The sequence below is a fragment of the Morone saxatilis genome, unplaced genomic scaffold, assembly GCF_004916995.1.
Source record: "Morone saxatilis isolate NCDOM2014 unplaced genomic scaffold, NCSU_SB_2.0 Contig1, whole genome shotgun sequence".
Taxonomy (NCBI): Eukaryota; Metazoa; Chordata; class Actinopteri; family Moronidae; genus Morone; species Morone saxatilis.
Genome location: NW_023339651.1, coordinates 14,895,181 through 14,920,605, shown reverse-complemented (window position 1 = coordinate 14,920,605; position 25,425 = coordinate 14,895,181). Strand labels below are relative to the sequence as shown.

The window sequence follows — 25,425 nt, the reverse complement described above, 5'->3', positions numbered from 1 at the left end:
TTGTTGAGGGTTTCCAATAGAGTCGCTGCCAAAGGAGCCACGGGAGCGCACAGAAGGCATGGAGCGCCGCGGGACATAAATCCACAGCCACCTTTCAGCTGAGCCTCGCTGGGACTGCTCCAGTTATTGGAAAAAAAATAATAGTCTACAAGTTGCCTCTGATGCTGCTATATAGCTGACGAATCCCGAGAGAGAGGCAAAGAGCGAGTGAGATAAGCTGGGGCAACATGTGGAACCTTTTGACGCGCGCAAGGCAAGTTTTGCGCCACTTGCCGTTGTGGCACGAGCGCGGCGGTTTTTCTAAAGCTTTCTCAGTTTGAGTAACTTTTAAAGTCAGTAGTATGAAGTCCTCTGGTATGGCATGTTTCCTGCGTTGTGTCCTCATGCTCAGGATTGCGACTCATGGGATGTAGTAAATGGAGAGCTGCGTTCAACTTTGGACACCTGAAGGTGCAGTCCAAGCTGTCCGTCTTCTTTACCATGATCATTCTCTTCACTTACCTGTTTTACTGCCTCAACGGATACTGTGACTCCTTGCCCAGGCCGGTTTATGACCAACAAAGTCATTTCCAAAACAAAATTATCTTAAATGATGGACACGAAGCGTCAGCGCAGCAGCTCGGCAAGTATAACGCGTCTCAAGTCTCGATTGTCCGGGAACAGCTGTCGGACTTGTCGAACAGCGACGCTCTATCTAACAATATATCTATAGCCAATAATTTCGGCAGCAAAAAGTTTCCTCAGGCCATCATCATAGGGGTGAAGAAAGGTGGCACTCGGGCGCTGCTGGAGTTCCTGCGCATCCATCCGGACGTGAGAGCCGTTGGATCTGAGCCGCACTTCTTTGACCGCTTTTACGATAAAGGGTTGGAATGGTACAGGTAAGATGCTTTTTTTTAACTTGATGATACAACTATTAAACATTTACTCTGCAGTTCCCAAATGAACTGTAAGGGTCAAAGTTCAGGGGCAGAAGTCGCGGAAGCCTGATTGGAAGTTGTAGCTGCTCACTTTCACTTGTCAGGAGAAAATGTCTGGAAATTGAGCAGTAGACTTTATTCTTATTCCACAAGATTTGTATAAACAGAAGCCTTTTGTTTTTATTAAGCTTTCGAGGGCTACAAATATATAAGGAGGCATTGGATTAAGAGGAAATAATAAAAGAAAATCTAATTTATTATTCCTGTGATAGATCATTCGTTGTATTAGGCCTAGTGGTGTTCATGTGCAGTGGTAAAATCAAGTCATGCACGGCAAGTAAACTGGGGCCCCCACCACAAAAGGTCCCCTGTTCTTCTAGGTTGCTTGTAAATACGCAGGATATGTCTTTTATCTTCAGTAGTTGCGGTAGTTCAGCATCTTGTCTGCCCAGTCTGATGATGGGATTATGTCAGATCAGACATATGTACACAAGTGAAATGTAAAGAACTAATTTTGTTTGTTTGAAAACTGTCTGACCTTTTAAAGTGTTTTAAAAAATAGGCCTATATGTTGGTACAGTATGAGGATTTCAAATTGAGAAGTGGGCCGTGTGTAAAGACTTTCTGTCTGCCTTTTTTCTTGCCTGTTTTTTTCTCACAATTGAGAAAAGTGCTTTCATGTGCACACAAACCCTTATTATCATGTATTTCCTAGTTCCCTTGTTACAGTAAATAATGAAATATTAGTGACTCAGCATGATGAAAAACAGGGCTAATTTAAATGCACTCTCCATTTATTTGCCCACATAAAGTATGATTATGTGCAGTCACATCGTCTCGTGCTGGTGTGATCAGTTCCTCTCCTGTCCTCTCTTCATTAATATCTCTAAGCACCAATAAGAGGCTCTGCTGATAGCTTCCAAGGATGGCAGCGTATTCAGTCCTCTGCCAATAAATTGCTGTTTATTGAGCTGACAAGCTGCTTCCCTAAGTGTCCAGTGTTGGTCCCCTGAGGGCCTCACAACCAGCCTGATCACAGAGGGAGGATGGGTTATGGTTGTGGATGGTGGTAGTGTGGATGACCCCTCGGTCAGGTAGTCATGTGTTTGCTTGAGGATCAGCCAAAATGGGCTTTTGAAGGAGGATAGCAGCATTTCTCATTTTTGTTTTTTCCATTGAAACCCAGACAAATAAAACATTTAAAGTGTAGCAGCAGGCAGTGAGACATTAATATTAGTTAGCATGTTTAAATTGATGAATAAAATGGGTGAAAAAAAATTATTATATTTTATATTTTAAGTAGCTGCCTGATATCTGATGGCACAGAGATAACAGAGAAAGAGACAGAGAGGGAGGGACAGAGGATAACCATTACAGAGGGAGAATGGAGAAAAAAGACCTGCGGAGTAAATGACAGTTTAATGAAGAGACGAGGAGAGGAGAGCAGAACATGGAGGTGTGGAAGAAGAAATGTGGGGTGGGAGAAAGAGACAGAGAGACGCAGGGAGAGATCAATACAGCCAGGTAATGATCTGTTCACTGTGAGGCTCAGGTAGACATCAGAGATCAAAGCGTGTGTGTGTGTGTGTGTGTGTGTACAAGTGTTAGTTTTCTTTCTTATTACTCAGTACAGGAAGATGAAGGAAGGATGCGGTTTTCCTGGTGGATGCAAGTCATGTATCAATGTGTGAGACTGAGACGTGTGATGATCATACAGTTGTGGACAGCAGCTTGTTAAAGCAGTTTCACTTTGAGTTAAAAACTGAATCACCTCAAATTGTACATTTTATTCAAGTAGTTCTGTTTCAAACACCTGTTTGCAAACAGTGTTCACTGATGTGAAAATGCAGGATGAACTGAAACAAGTGAACAGTTATTGATTAATCTGCTGATTCATTTCTCAATTAATGGTTTGGTCTATAAGATGTCTATCATAGTTTCCTAAAATCCAAGGTGAAGATTTGTTGTTTTGTTCCAGCCCTCAGTCCAAAACCAAAAGTAGTTAATTCGCTACTACCCCCCTTACTCTTGTCAGATGTGTTCATTGATTTTAAACAGGATTTTATTTAACAATATTGGAAATATGAATATTATTATTATTATTGCAGTTGAACAGCCAGTGTTTTTTTTTTTTTACTTTGCATGTATGTATTGTACATATAAATATAAATTGTGGCACAAGCTGGATGTCCCTCTAATTAGTTTTTTAGATGACCTTTTCAACTATTTATTCATTACTCTTGGCTATTTCAACTTATTATTCATTTTTAGATTATTTCTTTCAATCATTTATACATTTTTAGTCAATTTATCTGTTGCTTTTTTCTATTTCAACCATTTATCCATTACTTTCAGCTAACTACTGAGACTTCTCTGCTCGCTTACTAACTGTGCACTCTCAATGTTACACCTACTGACTCAATATGTTGGTATTTATTAATAGATTTTCTTTATTTACTGTAATTTCTATTTTTTCAAATGAGTTGAGCTACATAAAAAAAACGTAGCCCCTGGCAACTGCAGAAGTACACCGCTGGTACACTTTACCCCTGGTTGGGAGTCACTGCTATAAAGCAAAGGACGCCATGGACTACATCTAAATACATCAATACAATATAACAATCTCTTCTAACCTTGTACCAATGTCCCCTCTAATATTTTCCACCAGGTTTCAGATTTTTTTTCTCAAATCCTGACTTTATTTTTTCTCTTGTTTTCTGAGCTGTTCTGTGTAGTATCAGTTTGATAGTGTAAAGGATATTTTTGCATGCACCTTGCTTGGGAATAAAGCAAATGTTAGTAAAGCCTCAAACATTTTTTTTGTTTTTTCCCACCAGTTAAGAACTAATCTAAATAGGGTAAAACCCAAACTTTTGATGAAATGCATTTTTAGCTGAAGCGACACACGTTGGGATCTGTAGTCATCTGAATGGTGACAAAGCAGAACTGAACACTAGAAAGGGTTAAAGGTGAGGAGACCAGCGACCTTTACACGTTCCCTTGTACTGCTTTGTCTTGTTGGGGAACTGACCTTACCTTTTACTCTCTTTTTTCTCTTCCTCTCCTTTTCTCTTTTGAAGGCATAATGAAACGTGTGTTTTCGCTCTATCCTAATCCGCTGACAGCTCATGTCAACACTGTTTGAATTGGACCGGTGTAATGACAGGTCAGGTATTAACATGGACAGCTCAGGGATGTGCGGAGTGGCTGAGAGGGATTAAGACCCCGGTCGCAGTTAAACAAGGCCTTATGAAGCATGAGTCAACAGTCCCAACCAGCCACCCCCTCACCTCGTAGCCCTGGTCTATGATGAGCGCTTCAGTATTTCTACTACACCTCTACCTTTAGTGCTATGGGGGAAGCTTATTGTACCCATGGGCTGTGTAGTTCACTGGCTTACAGACAAGCAATATGAGTTACTGGGACTTTTTTTTAACTTTTATATGAGGCAGATGTAAATGTTTCAAACCATAAACAAGTAAGCTCTAGTCCATTTTCCCGACCAGGAGAAATTGTACCCCAGGGGGTACTTCTGGGTTGCAAGGGGGTATGTGGAAAGATTGTGGAGAAGCTCTGCTTATTTAAAAAAAAAAAAAAAACAGAAATTATGATTTGGTTTTTAAAAATATATCCACATATGGAGTCAGCTGTAAGACACAGACTGTCCTTCCAATAAGAAGAGAAAAATGTTTTACATTCAGGTGACGAAGCCATCTACTGCAGTGGTACACACACTTTTTGGTGTCAAGGACCCCCAGATTACCCATCAGGCAGGTGTAGTTTTAGGGATACATTTAGCTACAGTCTGTACTGTGGATTGGCGGATTAACAGTAAGTGTGAAAAATATGAACTGAATAGTCATTCTCATACATTATCTCATTGAGTTAACTTTCAGCCAATTAAATACTAGTGGATGGATGGCTCCACAAAATATCTGACTTCACTGTGGTAGTCCCCCGTTTACCATTTACTTCTGACAGTCAGTTTTGGTTCCTTTCAACCATAACCACGACAGTTCCCTAACCTTAACCACAAAGTTATTGCTGTAACCATGAAAACAAAGGTCCCATAACGAAATAGTTATTTTAACCTAAATCACAATGTTTCCCTAACATGTTTCCAATAGTAACTTTTTTGGAAGGCACAAATATGATAGCATCCTTAGGTCATAAAGGGCAGTTACAGTTAAGTTTTTTGTCATATAATTTGAAGGTATCACATGAACATTACGTATTGTGATTAAGAGTGCATGACGACTAATTAGAAAGTTTAAACAGTTATGCAAAAGTAATGGATAATTTATTAAAGTAGAGAGCTAAAGTGATGGATAAATAGTTAAAATAAGGCTCAATGAGAACATATTGGAACATGAATATTGAAGTTCCATCTGCGGCTGTGGAGAACACCCGTCCACAAGCTGTCTCTCCTTCCTTTATCTCATCATTTGCTTGAAATGTGGTTATGAATAATCAGAAGACACATCTGACTTCCCTGTTCCTTCCTACCTTTCTTTCTTCCTACACTTTCTGCCCTCCTGCCTATTGCATTCTTCCAGATATCATATGTAGTTATAAAAATATTATTCATTTAGTGTAATTACATGTTAAGTACCCCATGATTCCCATATATCAATTTGAAACAGAACCGTTGTATGTGAAGCCAACATCATCTGAAACTGGGCTGGAAAGTATCACTTAAACATGTATTCTCTGACAGAGCTCTTCATTTCAAAGTGCTGCCTGTGTCTTTGAGCTCGGAGAGAGTCTTGGCCCCTGTCTTCAACTGGTAACCAAGTAAAACACATGGACATCCTTAAAGGAAGCATTTGGCAAATTGTTTTAGAAAAAATGCTTATATGTGGAAAAGCCTTGGCTTTGCCATCTACTGGAAACGATTCTGTGGTTTGGTGGTGGAGAACGAGGGTTTAGACAGCCATGGTGTGCAAGTGAGTGAGTGTGAGCATGTGTGTGAGCTCGGATTCATTCACACTGCTTCAGCTCTACCTGAAGCCTGTCCACTCCCCCTGTTCCTCTCAGCGTCTCTCCGCCTTTTCTTGACACTATAAATATCTAGCAGATATAAATGTCATTTCCCGATATCGATCGCCTAAAATAGGCTCTTTCTATTGATCTCTCTCTCTCTCTCTGCCTTTATCACGCCATTGCAGCAGAAATGAATTAACTTCTGAATATTCAATATTGTTGACAAGGCGCTGTTACTCCCTTCCACCACTGACATTTATACCCCACAGCCCGAGTGTTGCTGGAGAGGATTTATTGGCTTGTCCAGGTCACTCAAACTGTGTAATGTAAAGCCACAGGACGAGTCTGCGATCCTGTTGAGTTGAGTCGATGTTTTTTTTCTCTGTCTCTAAATCTCTTTCCTTATCGACTTGTTTCTTTGTCCCATAGAAGCTGAAGTTGTGTAATTCAACTGAGTGCTGGATGCTCTACCTAGACAGGAATGTCCAGGTTTTATTTCCTGTTAGACTCTTCTACCAATCACAGGGGATTCTCTGGTTGAATTCCTCTCTGCTCACATTCTTGGAAGCTGCATTTTGCAGAGTGTTTTTCAGACTGACTGGGGAAAGAGTGGCTTTCATGGAAGAATTTGGAAAAATAGGAAATGTATAGATCTTGCTGGAAGAAAGAAGGCTTTGTGCAGAAGACAGGGTTCAATGCTCAGTGAGTATTTGAAGCGGCATCAGCGAAAGAAGGAAAAACTGGTCGGTTATATCCATCCAACATGGCATGTCGGTCAGAACCAGTAAACACGACATGACACAGGCTGCTATTTACATGTTAAGGGATTTTTGTCAAAATGAATACAATATGTAAATTGAGCTGGGAAAACTACAAGTGTATGATCAAACATGACTTGATAAATTGGATGGGAATAGGTATAGATTTTTATTTGGCGAGAAAAAAGGTCTGATTCAACTCAGTCATCAATATTTTGACAGCTTATTATTGGTTGACCTTTCCCCTCCCAGCATGCCGTGTCTCATCCAATCAGAAATAATAGATCCAGATGACTGATGAGAGGACCACTGGGGGAACACTTCAGTCACAGTTACAGAGTGTGCAGAAAGAGAAAGTTTGCGTCGTTCATCACTCTGACTGATTTTTAATTTCAATCGTCTGGGTTTTAATTCCCGACTGTCAGACTGGGAATGTGCGCTTCCAGTTAAAGACTCGAGACATGCTGTTAACTTTTCTTCAGCCTCAAACTCATCCGAGTCTGCCTTCCGTTATTAAACAGACAGAGATCAGGATGACTGATGAGCCGCTGTGTTTAATGGACCACAACAGAACAATCATATTTCTACGTCCTCCACCTTCTCTTCTCTACGTTATTTGCCTTTATTTTCTCACATCCTCTTCTTTTCGCTTCTCTCTATGCTATGTTTCATCTGACCTTTTCTTTTTAAATGAGTGTGTAAATGAGTAAAGAAAAATAAAATAAGTCCAATCTTTGCATGTGATGGAAACTGTCTTAATCATATAAGAAACAGGAAGTGAAAAAGGAATAGAAAAAATGTGTGACACGACAATTAGAGGTAGTCATCAGATTGTGTAAAGGTGTATGTGGATGTGAAAAATAAGGGTTCATTTGCAAAAACAGATATCTGCATTTTGATTTATTTTTGTCTTTGTGTAATTAGATGATTTATTCATTTTAAGAATAAAATTAGTTTTTGCAAATTAACTGTTAGTGCTGTACAGTTTTGGGGGTGCCCCCGCCATTTTATGTAACTATATGTTTTACTCCAGGACGTTTATTACACCTATACTGCAGTCACTTTTCAAATGAATACTTGCAAAACTGAGTTCTTGATCACATTAATCACTCCTTCTGTCTGTATTGGCCATTAAGAGATCCATTAATGGATGGATGGTATTTTTTCTGTTAATACTTACTATGAGTAAAACTTCTAGCCTTTTATTTTGATATAAATAAAGGACCACTGTGTATGTATGTATACAGGAATCTTGTGTAACTGCATAATATTAAGAACATCTGATGTTATTGTAATTTAAATTTAAAGGTATACTGTGTAAAATTTTTATGAAGGCCGAGCTGTATTCAAGTGGTTGCAATCTGTAACTATATCGTTAGATGCCTCTAAATCCTACACACTGGTCCTTTAAACAATTAATCAGTTACCAGAATAAAACAGAACATTTAATGGGAATTGACTCATCAGTGAATCACTGGATTGTTTCAGCTGTAAATTACAATATATTCAAGATCAACCATCTCACAAATGTCAGGGATTCAAATAGTTTTTTAATTCTGCTGCCTTCAGTCGTTATTTGTTCCACTGTTTTACTTCGAGAAAAGGATCTGAATTTAAGATTAACCCACTTTCCATTCACAGAGATTACATTAAAGGAAAAAAGATGCATACTGTAATAGATACAGTACATACACTGATATTTACGGCTGTTTGGTTTTGATGGACAGACCAGTTTCAAACCCACACCAAGTTAACCATCACTGGTCTGTCTGGAGAGGCAGGTAATTATTGACTGTGTGTGTGCGTGTGGCTGTGTGTCTCACTGGTGTCTATCTCTGTTTAAAGTCTGACTGCCTGGGTGGGGGGTGGAGGTCGTGAGAACCTGCAGCCACCCCGAGAATCCCACAGAGAAACACACCTTTCTTTGTCTGCTACAAAACCCTCCTCGAAAACTCCCATCGGTTTGACTTAACCAACTTAGAGGAATTGGTTAATTGTAGATGATGTCTGCGCTGGTTTTGAGAGGAAATGAGATTAATTATGCCTGAAACTCTGGCACCGAGAGCTAGAAACGAATTTGAGAACAAACAAAACATCAAACAAGACGCTGTGATGGGAGGAAATCTGGAAACCAACACCAGCTCCTGCTTCATGTCCATCCAAACTCTACTACGTCCTGTGTGTTTGATGTGTGTGTAAATGTGGCCAAGGCCTGCTCAGTCCACTCTGATGAGCCTGATAGATGGCACTAATAGCAGGCCGCTGAACGGACTGTTTCCAGTTGTACAAGCCGTGCCTCTGCCAGCAGTGATTTCCGTTTTTCAGCTTAAGATGCTGCTAACAATGAGCTGAGAAACCACAAGGAGAGGCAGGCTGAAACGGCTCGGAAGTGGGTTTTTAGGATCGGACAGTATCGAGTGTTCTTATTGGTCGGGACCTGGGGAGTTGCCAGACAAGCAAAAGTCCATATTGAGTCGATTACAGTGTTTCTGAGGTGTGTGTGCACATGTGTGTGTACTCGTTTAGAGAGGCAGTTTAATTAGTGAAAACGTGGTTGTTTTCTCTGTCGCCGGTGCAGACTCAGAGAGGAGGGTAAACATTAAAGTCTGTACGTGTTTAATCTTTAACTGGACTGACTGACCTGAAGGACAAACAAGAATCTATTTATCTATTTATCTATCATAGAAATATAATGTTGAAAAGTGATTATATATCAGTTTATGTGACAAAACATGTGAGTTCCTCTAAATATCAATAACAATTTTAGTATATTTAATATTTTGATATAATGAAACTTCACTTTTCATTTATGTACATATTATATAATCTTCTAACATAAACATAAAAATGATTTTTGTGATTTGAACAACCACTCAATTATCAAAAATGTTTAAAAATCAATTTTCTCTATTTTAAATAATCAAGTTACTATTAACTGTTTCATCTTTATTTTGCTCATTTCATGGTAAATTTAAAGAATTGTATTCTAAATTTTGAATTTCCACATACATTCCCACCTTATCATACCATCCTACTTGCAGCCCAATTATGTAACTGCGGCGAGGACATCATGACATCACAGGGGTCAGGATCTCCCCCATCTATCCATCCGTCCCTCCCTCCATCCTGTGTTCAGGAGATCGGATGAAGGCCGGGTGGAGCCCCCGAGGCCCCTGGCAGCAAAGAGATAAAGCCACACAAGTAGGCCAGTGTGGGCCCGGCAGGAACACGACTGCAGATTTTCCCATTTGATAAGTCAGGAGGGGTGGGAGCAATCAGTGGCAACACACACATACACACATTCACTTCCACTCGCACATATGGACACATATATTACACTCATACATAAACATTCAAACACATATAATTGGCTTTGCCTTATTTCCATTTTCTGCCATTACAGGTTGTTCCGCTATCAGAGAGATAAAAATCTTCCTGTTCTTCATTTTCTATTCTTCCTGTGGTCACTTTTAAGTATTTTGGTTGGTTCTATTTGCTCATTATGATCATCATTTTGCACTTTACTTCCCAGAAGTAAAAAGTTAACATTAGGCTACAAATAAACTACACCACAGTCGCATCACACCACTAAGCTTTATGATGACGTTTATTGACAACTTCTGTAGTTTAGACACTTGGCAATCGCCTTTTTTAAGACACATAAAAGCTTCAAGATTTACGAGTGGGGTATTTACTGACATATTTTATGTTGTAGATTTAAAATGTAAAGATCTCCTATGCTCGTGTGAACCACAGACCCTATTTCAGGCATCTAACCAATTGACTTTGAGGAGACAGAACCAGAAGTGCAAAAAAAAGCTGACTAATTTCTGGGTTTTAGGACTCATTCCTACAGCACACTATAAAACAAAACAGACTTAAGAACAGCTTTCATTAATTAAAGCAATAGTACGATGGTTTTGGGAAATTTGCATACAGGCTTTCATGCCGAGATTTAGATAAAAGGTCAACACCACTCGTGTCTGTGCAGTAAATATAAGGCAATCAACAGCCAGTTTGCTGAGCACAAAGACGGGAAACAGGGAAACAGCTACCTTGGCTCTCTTCAGAGGTAATAAAATCCACCTACCAGCACCTCTACAGCTCTGTAATGGCACTTTATAACTTGTTTTACACTGTTTTATGGGGGTCATGTGGCAGACATAACCCCTCGTAAAAAGGTGAATTGTCATGTTTACACTTGTGCAGATTATACAAACAAGATATAAAGTGTTACCTTTGGACAGAGCCAGGCTAGCTGTTTCCAGTCTTTATGCCAAGCTAAGCTATCGGTTTCAGATACATTTTGAGAGTGGTCGCAATTTTCTCAATCAGTTGGCATTTCAGAGGCAATTCAAACAATTGCAAGCCAATGCTGAGGGTTCATACAGTGTAGAATGAGCGTCGTCGCTGAAATTCACACATACATTCACACAAAAGCACACGCACACACATAGATCTTCCTCTGTCATTAGGGCCGCCCTGGTTTCTCAGAGGAAACTCTGACTGACCACTTCTGATTTACTTACTCGCTCTCAGGCCCTGTGATGTCTCTATTAACTGTTACGCCTCTATTTTTCCCCTCAGCTAGACACATTCTTCAGCTCTTTCCTACCGACCTACCCCAGTGATGCAAACCTCCTCAGTAAAAATACTCCTGCCCACCCTGGTGCGTCAGCCAGACGCTAACCTTCAGAGTGTGTAATAGTCCGCCACACACACGCTGAAGTGAGATACAGTAACGTGATGTGCGAGCAATATGGGTTTATGTAATACAGATATTGTGTAAGGGGCTGACGGATAATCTTGTGTCAATATTCAGTGCGGACTCTTTTTTTTAACTTAAACTGTTTAATTTTAAACATTCTTAGACAGTTTCTACCTTATTTTTTTGTCTTTACAGGAAAATCCTCTGAAACTGCATTTAGACACAAAATATCTGCAATGAGAACCAGATGCAATTACTTATCATTAATAACTTTAGGCTTAAAATCTCCTTTTGGTAGCCTGAAAAAATAAGAAAATGTCCAAGAAAGAAGTTCTCTCTATTTTTACATAGCAATGGATACATTTAACAAAAGGCTAAATATTGGCCGTCCAACTAATGCAGTGGCCCAAATCCAACAGACACAAAGAGAAGTACTACTTTACCTCCCCTTTTATTGAGTTGCTTACAGTCCCCACTGACTTCTAATCAGCCCACAGAAGCTCCTCAGCCCTGTATTTGCCGTCAGTAATGACAAACCTCTCCCTCCACGCAGCAGCTCTTACAGATCTTTGAACACACACAGGCAGGCTGTATCTGTCTTCATGTGTCCCTCTGTAGTGGTAGAGGATGTCAATGTGTTTTAAAATTCCTTCACACATGTCAAATGTATCCATAACAGCCTGACTTTGAAGGATACAGTAAAAGCCAAGTGGAGGCTTTGAAGTTGTAAGAGAGAGATGGGGAAAAGTGGAAAAAAGTAGAGGAGGTGAGTGAAGGCGAAATGGAGGGATAGAGGAAGGAAAAGAGGGCGAAACATTGCATGTACGCGAGAGAAATCTGCACATGATGACATGTTGCATTACATGATCCCCCGTGATCCCTGGTGGTCTCGCCCTCTGAATCACAACCATCTGCCTCTGACCTTCAGGGTGGAAGAGTCCATTTCCGTGCAGTACAGGCTGGTGGGGATTAAGAGGGTCCGGGAGTCTGGCCTCTGGCCCAGCAGAGCCAGTATGGATCACAGCTTTTAGAGCTCCGAACCCCGGGACCAGAGGGAAACTTCCTAACCCAGAAACACTTCCCTCATCTCCGCCCTACACGCACACGCACACACACACACACACACACACACACACACACACACAAACTGAGAACTTCATTGCTCCTCGCAGATTGGATCCATCCCTGTGAAGGCAATGCTCAGATGGTTAGTGTGTGTATGTGTTTGCGCATGTTTACTGTGTAAGTGTAGTCAGAGTAAAAAGCACAGAAAAAGAGAGAGATGTAGAAAATGAAAATGGCTCTGTGCGTGTTCCACTAGAAAAAAAGTGTATAAGTACTGTGTTTACACCGTGTGCAGGTGCCTTTTCTACTCTTAAAAATATACACACACCAGTCACATTTGATTAAAGCACTCTTAGTGGGTGAAAACCCTTAACTTAATTCAGGGCAGCAATCTGCCCTACACAAGTCACAGAGCCAGCTAATTGCAGAACAAAAAGAAGTTCTTATAAGAAAGGTTTTTCAGGCTGTAAAATAGATACGGTAGACTAAGAGTATCTATGCAGGACAATATATGCCCAGATGTATTAAGGGAGAATTGGACACAGCCAAAAAACACTTCCTGCTGTAATAAAATTACCCGGATGAATGCCTACTGCGGCCTATAGAGCATGCGCACCAGAGACTCACGCCAGCTAACTTCCGGTTAAGCTCTCCAAGGATAAAATGATTTAATTGTGCGGCTCTTCTAGAATTCCCAAATGTAATCAGACCAAATGGATCAAATTGTAATAGTGAACAAAGTCATGTTGCAGAGGTTGTGGCATGAAATGTGTTTTTTTTTTTTTACATTTTACAACCGCTTCTTTCACACTGTCAGCTAATGGGAAATAGTCTTTTTGGGCTGCTGTGTATCACTGTGTCATTTTACAGAGGCCTTCCTCTTTTCTCCAGTTTATAACACAGACTTTATTTCAGTTAAATATATATAGTCTCTGAGCTGAAACCCTGAAAACCCTTATGACCCTGATCACCAGGGTTATTCTTTCAAGCTTTATAAAGCTCCTCAAGAAGGAGTAGCACTCCCCATGACAGGGAAACTGAACCTCATAGGAAAAATCCATGCAAAGCCCCAAATCAAAGAGTGTTTCAATTCATTGAGAATCAGAAGGTGAGAAAGCAGTTACTTCTGCTAAGCTAGGCTAGTTACGCTTTAGCAGGACAAGCTAAACTAAAGCAGTTTTGTTCTCACTCGTGATTGGACCAAATATGTAGTTACCTCAACTTGGCTTGTAGGGCAGAAATGGAAAATGCTGTTCAGATAATGTGGCCCCTGCTCCTCTCCTGTTGCGTTTGTTGAGAGCCTGACGTAGGTCTGTATACAGCTCACTCATGTGTCCTCATATTCTTGTCATAAACAGTAGCCTATTAGCCTGCAGTCCTTTAAACAGGCCCTAATAAAGTCTGCCCACCCACCCAGAGCTCAGCTAAATGTGAGTGTGTAAGAGCGTCTGGACACATTTGTATGTACAGATAAACGCACATCTGCGTACTTTCAGACCTGACCGCATTCTTGCTCCAGATGCTAACGGTAAAGGTGCGATGAAAACAAACATCGGGTCACTAGGTTTCCCTAAACTCTCTTTGAAAACCACACAGAGGCCGGCGGTTGGCGTGGTCGCTCACAGCAACTGGTATCAGATAAAAAGAACAAACACTGTGTTTTTATCTTCATGAGTAAGAAAGAGATTAGATGCTTTGGAACACTCCAGGTTAATGAGAGGATTTCTGTTTTTCTTCTCTCCATCTGTACTCTTACCTCTCATTCCCCCCTTTCCATTTATCCTTGCCCACACTTCTCCTTTGCTCTTCAACGATCCCTTCCCTGCACACCCACCTCCTCGTGTTCCACCACTGTGTGGCCTCCTCCTGGGCTTTTTTGTTGTAGCCAGGCTGTTCTATGATTACAGGCTAGTGGTCCAAAATGTAAACATGGTGTCAATGGAAGTCCCACTCACCCTCGAATAGAACATCATGGCTTCCATTAGACCGATGCCTGCTATAGACACACTCACAAAACACCAAACAGTGCAAACACGCTGGCACCTCAGTTGTTTTTGCTTTCAGATCTGGTTGTGGGTTTTGGATGTCGTTGCCTGCAACCACAGAAAAATACAAAAATGCTAAAAATGTCTTGCATGTTATCCTGCATTTTGCATATTGCCCTTTGGTACAGTGTTTTTCTTTGTATTCTTTGAATATAAAAGATGAAAAAATAGATGATGCTAGTCTAAGTTTTCCAAGAGTCACAGCAATAATGTTTGAAAGGAGAAAATTGTTTAATAAACTGAAACATCAACTGTAACTGTCAGGTCTTAGTTTCAGTCCCTTTAGGGCAGAGGGGTTGTTTCTGCCGCCACTGTTTTGGACTTATGTTCACGAGCCATACTGGGAAAAATCCATCGTAAAAGAAGCAGACTCCACTGACAGTTATATTGAAGTGCACTGCAACCAAAAATATGTTGATTAAAGGATGCAACTCTCCCTTTTTTCTGTTCTCGAAATACTTAATTGCTCAGGCATGTTCTCTCAGGGGCTGTTGGGAGTCAGCCTGTGAAATGCAGGAATCACAGGTAAATGAGGCAGGTTGAGGGGGAAAGTATAGGTGAACCAAAACAGCATGCAATTACCGCAAAATAACCTCACAGACTGATGTGAGAGTAACAGTATCCAAGGGTGGAATTTCCTCCCAAAGCCGGAGTTGTTAAACTGTCCTTGGTACTAAATGAGAAATTTTGCTTTTTTTTTTTTTTCTGGAATCGAGATTCATAAAAACTATACTGCCACTCACGTCATGTGGTGATCAGAAGTAAGTCTGCGACCCACAGACTCAGAAACTTGGCTTCTGAGGGATATGTTGCAGCTTAAGCTTTGGCCCGAAACGCTCATTGTAATGAGACTACCCATAGAAACACTATTGTTTTTGTAAACTTTTCTCCCTTTGGTATTTGCTTGTATTTTTCTCCCATTTTTTGTTTAGCCCCTGCCCTGTAATACAACTCAGAGCCTTCTTATGAATACCATAAGTTGAGTATTTGGTGTTACCCTCATAGCTTCGTGCCAGGGGACATGCCGGACTTGGAGCTGACTGTGTGTGTTGGATCAGAGAGAGAGGAACATGGAGTCGGCTCCATCACCACACACCAGAGCTCAGAGCCCCGTAAGCCCTTCACTTACAGACCAACCACGAAGACTCCGACCCAACCATCACCACATGCCTGTTGAGGAGGGAGGGGGGGGAGCATGGAAATTAGCTGAGGGATCTTTGACAGTTGCAACACTGGCATTCCTCACTGCTTAGATTTCTATAACACAAGTTGGGCCTGAGATTTGAATCTACTCTTTAAAGTCAACAAAAGCGGCTGTATTTTTGTTGTTTTTTTCTTTTAAGAGAGGAAAATTGGCAGGATATATTTTCACATCGGAGGTTATTAGATTCCATTTTAGCGTTACAGTAGCATTTGAATGAAATAAAGGACACGAGATGAATAGGTTTTCCTTTCCCTCCCATTTCCCTCGTTTTATATACAATCTGCTCTGGCACGTTATAAGGGCTCTCAGTCAAACGCAGGCTTTGGTCAGGGTTTGTTAAACTTTTTGAGGTACTACTACGTCTTCTAAGCCTCTGAGTCATCTAAGTAGGGGTAAAGATCAGGAGGAAGAGGACAGCCCAGTCCTCTAAAAGCCAAAGTGTGCCTAGAATACCTCAACCACTGATGATAATAACAATCAGAGGGCCAAAGGCAATAACCAGGGTTGAGTGCGAACACATGGCTACCATAAGACGATACTCGACTAACCTGTTTGTTACAGGATACTTTAGGCCTTGTGCCTGTGTTTTCTCTATGCATTACTAATAAGACTGCTGCAGCCAAAATATTCATTAGATTAAAGGCTAATTCCAGTGTATTACGTCTTCTTCTTATTTTTGTAACTTTAGCTTTCGTAACCTAATTTCTATAAGTAATGATATCATTGTACTTTATATGAGATGTGGGAACATAGAAAATGAAAATAAAATCCTAGTTGTAATAATCAGAGTAATTCTTTCACTTCTTCACTCTTTTTGGATGTTTGGGATGAGACTCAGAGAAATTAAATAGTCAGAAAGTTAACTTATTTATAATTATTTGTTATATATTATATATGTATACTTTTTTCAGTAATTAGTAGTGTAAGGAATTGCAAAATTCTGTACCTACAATAAAGTTAGCTTGTTAGTTTGAAGCAGGGGTTAAAGGCGCAGTTTACCTTAAAACAAATGAATAAAAATGTTGTCTTATTTTTGTGTAGCCTGTTCTTAGCTGGTTATCTGAAATTAGCCATTGTCAATTCAGGAATAATGTGGTTTTTGTTCAGTTGGAGGGTGTGCGAACCCCACAGGTCCAGTGCAGTCACTGGGACTGACTTTAAGCTGTTGATGGTCAGTAAATACGTCCAAACATGGCTGTTTGTTAAACCATTATGTCTCTTTTTGTGTCTACACCTGTTAAATACAGAATATGTGATAGGTGTGGAGGGTTTGGAGTTGTTAAAAGGCACTTGAGCTGTGGTGAGCAACAAGCTAGCTAACTTTTGAATCGTCTGTTTCCTTCTTATGTAAAATATAATGAGTAATTGAGTAAATTTTAAAGTGATTTGCCCAACGCTGCCATTTGAAAAGGATTCCTGTAGTACACACAAAGGGAAAAACAATTCATTATATAAGAAAAAAAAGATATATATAGTAGCATTGACAGCAACCCTTCCAACCCTGCTGTGAGACGACAAATACCAGTGGTGTGACAGTAATGTGGCTATTATTTCAGTCCTTTGGGAAGGTCTCCCAGCATTCGTGGAACAAGAGCGGAGGGAGAGTCCGGGCTGTTATGAGCCTGTTTAAGAGGAGGCAGCGGATGAGAGGAAATTACTTTTCTGAGGTTAATATAGTCTTGCGGTTTTCCTACAGTAGCCGCTCACAGACTCCCTCCCGGTCTGCGCTGACATGGTCACTCCATCAATGCCAGCAGCTAATGTCATGTTTATCTCCCTCTAATCACAGATTTAGCCCACTAATTACAAAGCAAAATCAAAAAGCCTTCAAAGAAAGTGAGGCCCCATCAAAGGAATGTTATGAGAATTATGAGTAAAAACAAGGGAATGTATTATTTTTTTCCTAATATATAGATGTTATTTTTGTAATATAAAGCATACACTGTGTTGGCATTTTCTGAAGTATAGGCTCATGGGAATGTTTAGAGTACAGTTTTATTAATAGTCTCTCTCTGTTTCTGTCTTTCTTTTTCTCTTTCATGCAGGAACCTGATGCCTCGTACTCTAGAGGGTCAGATCACCATGGAGAAGACCCCCAGTTACTTCATCACCAAAGAAGCCCCTCGCCGCGTCTTCTCCATGAGCCGCCACACCAAGCTCATCGTGGTGGTGCGTGACCCTGTGACCCGGGCTGTTTCTGATTATACCCAGACTCTGTCCAAATCTCCCGGGCTCCCGTCCTTCCAGAACCTGGCCTTCCGCAATGCCACCACAGGGCTCATCGACACGTCTTGGAGTGCTGTGCGTATTGGCATCTATGCCAAGCACCTAGAGAACTGGCTGCGCTTCTTCCCGCTCTCACGCCTCCTCTTTGTCAGTGGCGAGCGCCTCGTGACGGACCCAGCAGGGGAGATGGGCCGGGTCCAGGACTTCCTGGGACTCAAACGTGTGGTGACAGACAAGCACTTCTACTTCAACCAGACCAAAGGTTTCCCCTGCCTGAAGAAGCCCGAAGGGAGCAGCAGGCCACGATGCCTGGGAAAGTCAAAGGGCAGGCCCCATCCCCAGATCCCCTCTGAGGTCCTGCTCAGGCTCAGAGACTTCTACAGACCCTTCAATCTAAAGTTTTACCAAATGACCGGCCACAATTTTGGTTGGGACTGAACGGCTACTCGCCAAAGCTCTTAAAAACTGTTAGTAGCGTTCTTGTTAAGCCAACTACCAGACAGGGATACCTTGAATACATTGTGTGTTACCAAAGCTTTTATTGTGCAAAATATGCCTTTGTGTAATTTCCTAAGCTATGAAAACTGACTATGAAACTGCTTTTCTCCAGATTTACAATAGCCATGCTAAAAAAGTTTGTGCGAGCTTCAATCCCCTGAGCCATAGTAGTAAGCAGTGCTAAACAAAAGAGCTTTGGAGAAGCACTTGGTTGTGGCTCATGCTGCTGCAGTGTGAAAAGCGCCAGCCGCATCGAAGTGTACTGCTTATTTGCTTTAAATTGGAACTTCTAGTACTTGGCACCCTGAGTGACAGAGGTATGCTAAGCTCTCATTGCTGTCCAAAACATTTAACAGCACAACTTCTAAATTGAAAATAACCCCAGAGCGATGCCAACGCTGCAGAGATGTGCCTGAAGTTAAACCAAATGTCAAACGAGTAACAAGCCTTGACAGCCGGGCAAAGCTACGATAAACCAAATGACATATTGGAGTTTTGAGACATAGCTATAAAAAAACAACATAGTGAGGAAAGAAGCAAAGGGGTTTTGAATTATGCACAATGGTATAATCAAAATAAACTGTGACATAAATAAGTCATTCTGGATCACTTAAATTCCATCAGCATTGTTCAGTTCAACTCTGGATAAATGATCCGACACGTTTATACAGTGTATGCAGTTACAGGAAGTTCTTTTTTCTTCAGTTCTTTCAATGCAAGCTCCTTTTCTGGACTGTCTTTTAATTTTATAAAAATGAAAGATGTAGCAAACGCAGGATGATACCTGGTACTGGTGCAAAAAGGCATAAAATAGTCCACAATGTGCTGTAAATATGCTGTTATTTAAGTTTCCAATACAATGCTTGTATAAAATGTTCTTTACAGACAACACCTGTATCTGTGATTGTTTTCTACTTCGTTTAATCATCACCTCCACAAACGGTACTTAAATGCAACTGTATATTTCTAAAGGCCTAATTTATAAGATGACAAGCTATTGTTGAGATGTTTTCTCTGAGACTTTTGTATTTGAAATTCTGCTGGAAATTCTGACTAAAACCTTCGTTCTAAAACATGTGTTTTGGGCTCATTTTTGCGTTGAACTCAGTTCATCCTCTTTGTATTTATTCCAAACAAACCAACATTACTGCTGCCAGGAATATAAAGTACATCTGCTTAGCAGATGATTTTTTCCTGGAAGTGACCTAACAGACACCGGATGATTAGAAAAGAAAATACAATTAATCACTGTTGTGTGATCTTTAGGGATGACTTATAGGAAATCTGACATTTATTTACAGAAAATGCAGTGGATTTTTACATTTACATTTTAATCTTTAACCTTCATTTATTTATAAAATCAAGTGTCAAACTCACAAAGAGAATGAGTAAATAATCTTTCTAAATGGGCTCGACCTGGTAATTTAATGAACAAACAGTACTGTTCACATCAACAGTTGAGGCTAGAGTCAGCAGCTAGTTAGCTTAGCTTAGCAACTGACTACTCTGTCCATTGACAGCTCTGCCACAGTTTACAAAGCTATTTGCATTGCTTCACAGGGAGCCTTGTTGGAATATGAACAGCAGTACTAGCCGTCATAATAAAAGGAATAGCTTGACATGTTTAAATATATGCTTATTTACTTTCTTCATACATGAGTGATCAGTCAGTCCTTGACAAACACTTGCAAGATGAAGTGTGCAGAGATTGGTGGAGGGAGTGGGCAGTAAGGTGGACGGGTCGGGGTGTAGGAGGGGTCATATGGGCTAAATTTGAAGTTAACACAGGACAGTGGCTTTTCTGATGTGTAAGCAATCAATTCACTGGGGTGATTGGAGACCTTTTGGGGATGGCAATCTTTGACCTCTCTGCTCCCCCTTGACCTGTGAGCCTGGTCACCATAAACTGCTGACCACTACCGCCGCGCTGGTTAATGGAGTCGCCCTGCATGAGCTATGAGGGTGGATGCATGCTCTCACACACATGCACACACTCACACACAAATAAACACACACGGGCATACAACAACTCCCCCCTGATCCATTAATATTGCATTCTCAACCTCTGGGACCTCCACTGAAGGGAGATGGTCCGGATCAATAACTGCCTGTTTAGTTTATTGGCGGTGGGGATATGTGCTTAGACATACCATGTCCCACTGTCAGTTTGATTTAACTCAGGGGTCGAGCATGGGTCGCTATCATACATTTGTAAAATATTATTTAACACCTGATATATCTTCCATACATCTGTAATCGATGCAGGGCCTAAACACACACACACAAGGGCACACAAACACACGTATGCTGAACAAGATTTTAATCTTTTCAGGGCTGCACAGTCATTACTGTGGTTTCTGTTCCATCCATCTACAATCTTATATCATTTCATTACAAATCAGTAGTGGTATCTATTTTAAGGTTTTTCCATTATGGGAGGGGGAGGCAGTTTTACTGAGCCATGCCACAAACAGCCATGAGCAGGGGAACCGGGATGGCACAACTCACGACTGTTTTCTCTATTATAATGTGATTTCATTGCCTGTGTCCCTTATCTTGAGCAAGTGTGGGGGGTGGGGGGGTTATTTGCAGACGTAACCAGCAAACAGCATTCAGCATTCTTGTTCTTTTTATCAGTTTTGTTGTAGTACTGATAATAAGTACAACAGAGGAAGGACTCTATAAATGCCCCTCTCTCCTGTCGTTTGCATGCAATGACACATTCTTGACCCAATCCGCTGGCCGTGACAATGTGGCTCTGTTGAGGGGGGGCCCTGCTGTGAGACTGTAGTGAAAACACATGTCATCACTGCGTGGCTAACACGAACCGTACCAGGCCCATGTAAAGTAGAAAAAGCCAGCAGAGAAAGGCAAGCTGGAATCAAATGTACATGTTTTTCTTTTTTGTGGAAACATAATACAGTAGGTGAACTTAAAGCTGCACACATCAACATTTTTGTATTAACGATGGATCAAAAGACTACATGTCATGTCAAAAGGGTTGCACGTTGTGAAGAACCCACAGAGAATTATCACCCAACTCTGCAGTTCCCCTCACCTCTATGGAGCTTTATAGCAAATTAACGGCACACACCTTTACTGTGTTCTGTGTTACGGCTCTCACTGTTGTTGTCTACAGCTGTTTGAGCAAATATCGACATACCAGCGAAGAAAAGTAACCTATTTTTCAAAACTCAGCAGCCACTTTCACATTTTCAGAATAGACTTTAGATGATCAGTTACCTTGAAATTTTTTTGCTAAAACTTGCCAGCATTTGACAGGTGGGTGGTATTCATTTTCCACCCTGCATACTCTCCAGTTATAGAATATCTTCAAGTCACCCAACCCCATTCATGGGTGAGGAGTGCGCAAAGGGAACCAGCCAGCTATGTCGATGAGTTTCCCGCTGGTGAAAAGTTTCCTTTATGTCTCTCTCTGCACCAAAGAGCCCTGAGACTTGAGATAGCAGCAAATCTCTTATTCATCAGCTGACTGAAGTTATTCAGGCCTGACGGTATTGATATGCAAACAAGATGGTTCAGCTGCAGGTCTGCAGAACAGGCCATTATCCAAAAAGCCCTGGCTCCATTCCTGATACATTTCTCTGTCGCTCACACAATGACCCTCCTGTCAATGGTCCATGTGAGCGTCTGGCTCCACTGAGGGTGCATAGCATCCAAAGACACATGGATTAGACCAGACCCGGATATTGGGATGGATGGGCCAATGTTACCTCTTCAGATCTTTACACCCCTAATGAAAGTGACTGGTGACCCTTGATGAGGTCAAGTGTCCTCACTCAGGAAAAGGGATGGCTTTTTGGAGACTTTGCCAGCTTGCTTACAGGGCACTGCATGGGTTCAATCAGGCATGGAACAGCTGGAGGACAGGAAGACATTTTTAGGGACCACAACACTTGCCAGGCAGTCATACAGCTTACCGTAGTGCCTACTGCATGCCCATACTGGTGCAAATTAATTGTTAGTTCATTTGGTAAAATTTAACGGTTCATTCTGAAATACCAAACTTTCATTGTGCCTGTGCCATGCAGTACAATGTTTTTGTTTTTGAGGATCATACATGCCATGTACATGCACATGAGGAAGAATAAAGCTGTGCATACGTTCCACGATTTGAGCCCGTTTCTGACATTTGGTGAATTTCTGCCGTTGTCACGCTCTCGTACAGTTGATCAGAACCACAACTAGATTACCCAAGGTCAGTGTCTTCTTTCTCACTGTGCCTGTGTGAAGTGGCAAACATAGCGCCTGAAATTTCCATGCCGATACAATGCATCACGTTGACAGAACATATGGAGGCCAGGTTGGTCAAGCTGTGGCGACAGCAGGTGTACTCCTCTTCCTATCATGACTGATATGAACAAGAAAAACGCTGGCAGTAAGTAGTGTCTTGAGCTAAATGTTAATGTCAGCATGTAGTTTAGCGTGTTAGCGCTAAACACAAAGTGAAGCTGTGCCTGATGGGAATGTCATTTGTTTTGCTGGTATTTTGGTCATAAAGTCCAGATAATGGGATTAGATGAAAAGTCAGGAGATCATCAAAGTCTAATTCAAACCAAATTTCATGGCAATACATCCAGTAGTTTTCTAGATAGATTTCTGTCAAAACCACAATTTTTAAGCACCACAATGGCATTAGAGGACAAGCCTGGGGACCAAAGTCAGTGTATTGTCTGGGAATAATGAATATCTGTACCAAATGTTGTGGCAATTAATTTAATAGTTGTTTAGATACTGCAGTTGGGACCAAAGTGGTGAACTGACTGACCAAAAGACGACTAAAATATGACTAAAATATAAAATAAAGTTGAACTAAGGTGGTAATTAATGTGAAAGAGTTCAAGTTGGATATAAAATTATGATAAAGCACTGGTATAAATGAAACAGAGTGACAGCTGTTTTTGATGAACTCCAAGTCAGCGGAAGGACCTCATGCTCCTCAATATGTTGACAAAATCCTGCCACCGTTGAACTCTAAAAATCCACAGAATAAGCACTAACATACTAAATACAAGTCTGTTTTGTTTCACAGCGGAATAGCCACACATAGTCGATCTACTGTCCACATTCCCCTTTAATGACCCAAACAACATCCCCTCTCTCTCCTGAAGTGACTTGAGCAACTGCTCACTGGTCACTGCTCCGCTCCACGACTTGCTCTTCTCTGTGGAGGTCAGGATCAGCTCTCTGGCCTGCCCAGAGGTCAGAGTTTAAAGTGCATTCCACCACCAGGGTCACTTATGGTCATTTGACCCTTATATATGCAGTTGGTTATTCTCAGACTGATGAGGGGAAAGTGATTACAATCTGTTACCGTCCCCTGTAATGGATTCATTTACTGTGAATGATAGAGCTGAATTGGTCATTATTGAGGAAATTGTTCAGGAAATAAATTCTTTCATGTGACATTATGATCGCTTGTGTTGTGACAGATTGTGGCTGAGTGTGACTGTGCTGGGATTTCAGTCACAGACACCAAATATTTTATCAATCTGGAATGTAGATAACTCAATGTAAAATAAGTTTATAATAAGTAATAAGTTTTGATGAAACAATTGCCCACTAGAGTGATTTCTTTGTGGGTGGGGTGAGTCCTGGTCATTTGATAGAGGAGTCATCTGTTGCCCTCTGACCTCTATATAATATGGAAGTGGAAAGGAAGGAAAAGGGAGAGTCTGCTGTCAGCCAGACATACCTGAGTCTGAGACCTTAACTCTATCACTGAAGATCCTTTATTAACATGCACAACATTTTGTCTCACACTTTAATAACCCTCCAGTTTCTCTATTTATTCGTTGTAGCCAGAAACCAAAGGATCTTTCTCAGGATATACCCCCAGACACTGAATGTTCAGGACTGGCCACATGCTGAAACAATTCTCGGATAATTATTACGTTATAACTCTGTCACAAATTGAGATACTCTTGGCTAACAGGCTACCATCAAAACATGCATCTCTGTTGTAGAAACCGTGTTCATTTTAGCACAACACACACACACACACACACACACACAGCTCACACTCTTGACCACAAAGAAACTAAAAAAGGACTAAACAATATAGAAATGACTCAAAAGAGATGCAAAATGACTGCAAAATGACTCCAAAGAGATTTCAAAGAAATAAAGTGTCTGACTGTTTGTAGCCATTTTGGCTTTCAGTCTGCGTGTCTTACTATAGGGGTGAGGGACCTTTTACCTGTATCTTGGGGCCTGTCCGTCCAGGTCGGTAATGTATTTGGAGTTACAAACAGCAGCCATTTATATTCTCTCATATTAGAATATTTTGGGTTGTTTACTTGGCATTCACTTATTTCACTGAATAACTATGCTGTGCAGTTTATTATTGACAAGAACCAGGGCTTTGAATTTTAGCCTTAACATATTTTTTAATAATTTAAAAATATGCCATCCTTCTTTAAAATTGTGCAGTGTGGTCCGCCCATTCAAAGGTTTTACAGTGATTGAACCAGAGGCCTGTTCTTCAGTGTGAGAGGACTGTTGAATCTCACTCATACCCTGCTAACGAGAACTTGGTCAGCTCAAAAAGGGAACAGGAATCAAAGCTTTAAACATCAAAAAGGTGTCCTTCAAACTCTCAGTCCTGCTGTTGTCTGTTTATTGTAATTGCCTGAATGGATGCCAAATCATACAGCCTGTGATTGGTTTAATATGAGGCCTTCTCTGCTTTGACAAGCAAGCTTCAAATTAGGAGAAAACACTTGGTTTTGGCTGCAAGAGCCACATTCCTCCAGTGAAGCAGAGAGGATTTGCACCCGAGTTTCCTCTCTAATTAGCAGATCAAGGGAAGAACAAAGACATATACCATACATTAATTACAAATCACTGGGAATAAACCCAAGTTCCTGTGTTACATTCTTGTATATGTTATTTCCATTTGAATGGCCTCCTGATGACAGTTCGCTCAATGAATGGACCCTCTCATTGATTCCACCATATGTTCAGCAGAGCCAGTTCAATGAGGTTTTGTGCTCCT

At 40.9% G+C, this 25,425-nt stretch overlaps 1 protein-coding gene across 1 annotated transcript; it reads left to right on the top strand.

Moving 5' to 3' along the window:
* si:dkey-121b10.7 (heparan sulfate glucosamine 3-O-sulfotransferase 6) lies at positions 1 to 19,461 on the top strand. The gene is made up of 2 exons (XM_035659565.1): positions 1 to 881; positions 17,729 to 19,461. The coding sequence occupies exons 1-2, from the start codon at positions 403 to 405 to the stop codon at positions 18,345 to 18,347; spliced, it is 1,098 nt and encodes a 365-aa protein (XP_035515458.1). The 5' UTR covers positions 1 to 402; the 3' UTR covers positions 18,348 to 19,461.
* Positions 19,462 to 25,425: the final 5,964 nt, after the last annotated feature.

What these genes read in the sequence shown, in the direction of transcription:
- si:dkey-121b10.7 (XM_035659565.1), top strand. Translation starts at nt 403, where the DNA reads ATGGGATGTAGTAAATGGAGAGCTGCGTTCAACTTTGGACACCTGAAG. An exon ending in AAAGGGTTGGAATGGTACAG is followed by an intron (nt 882 to 17,728) that starts GTAAGATGCTTT and finishes TCTTTCATGCAG; the next exon opens with GAACCTGATGCCTCGTACTC.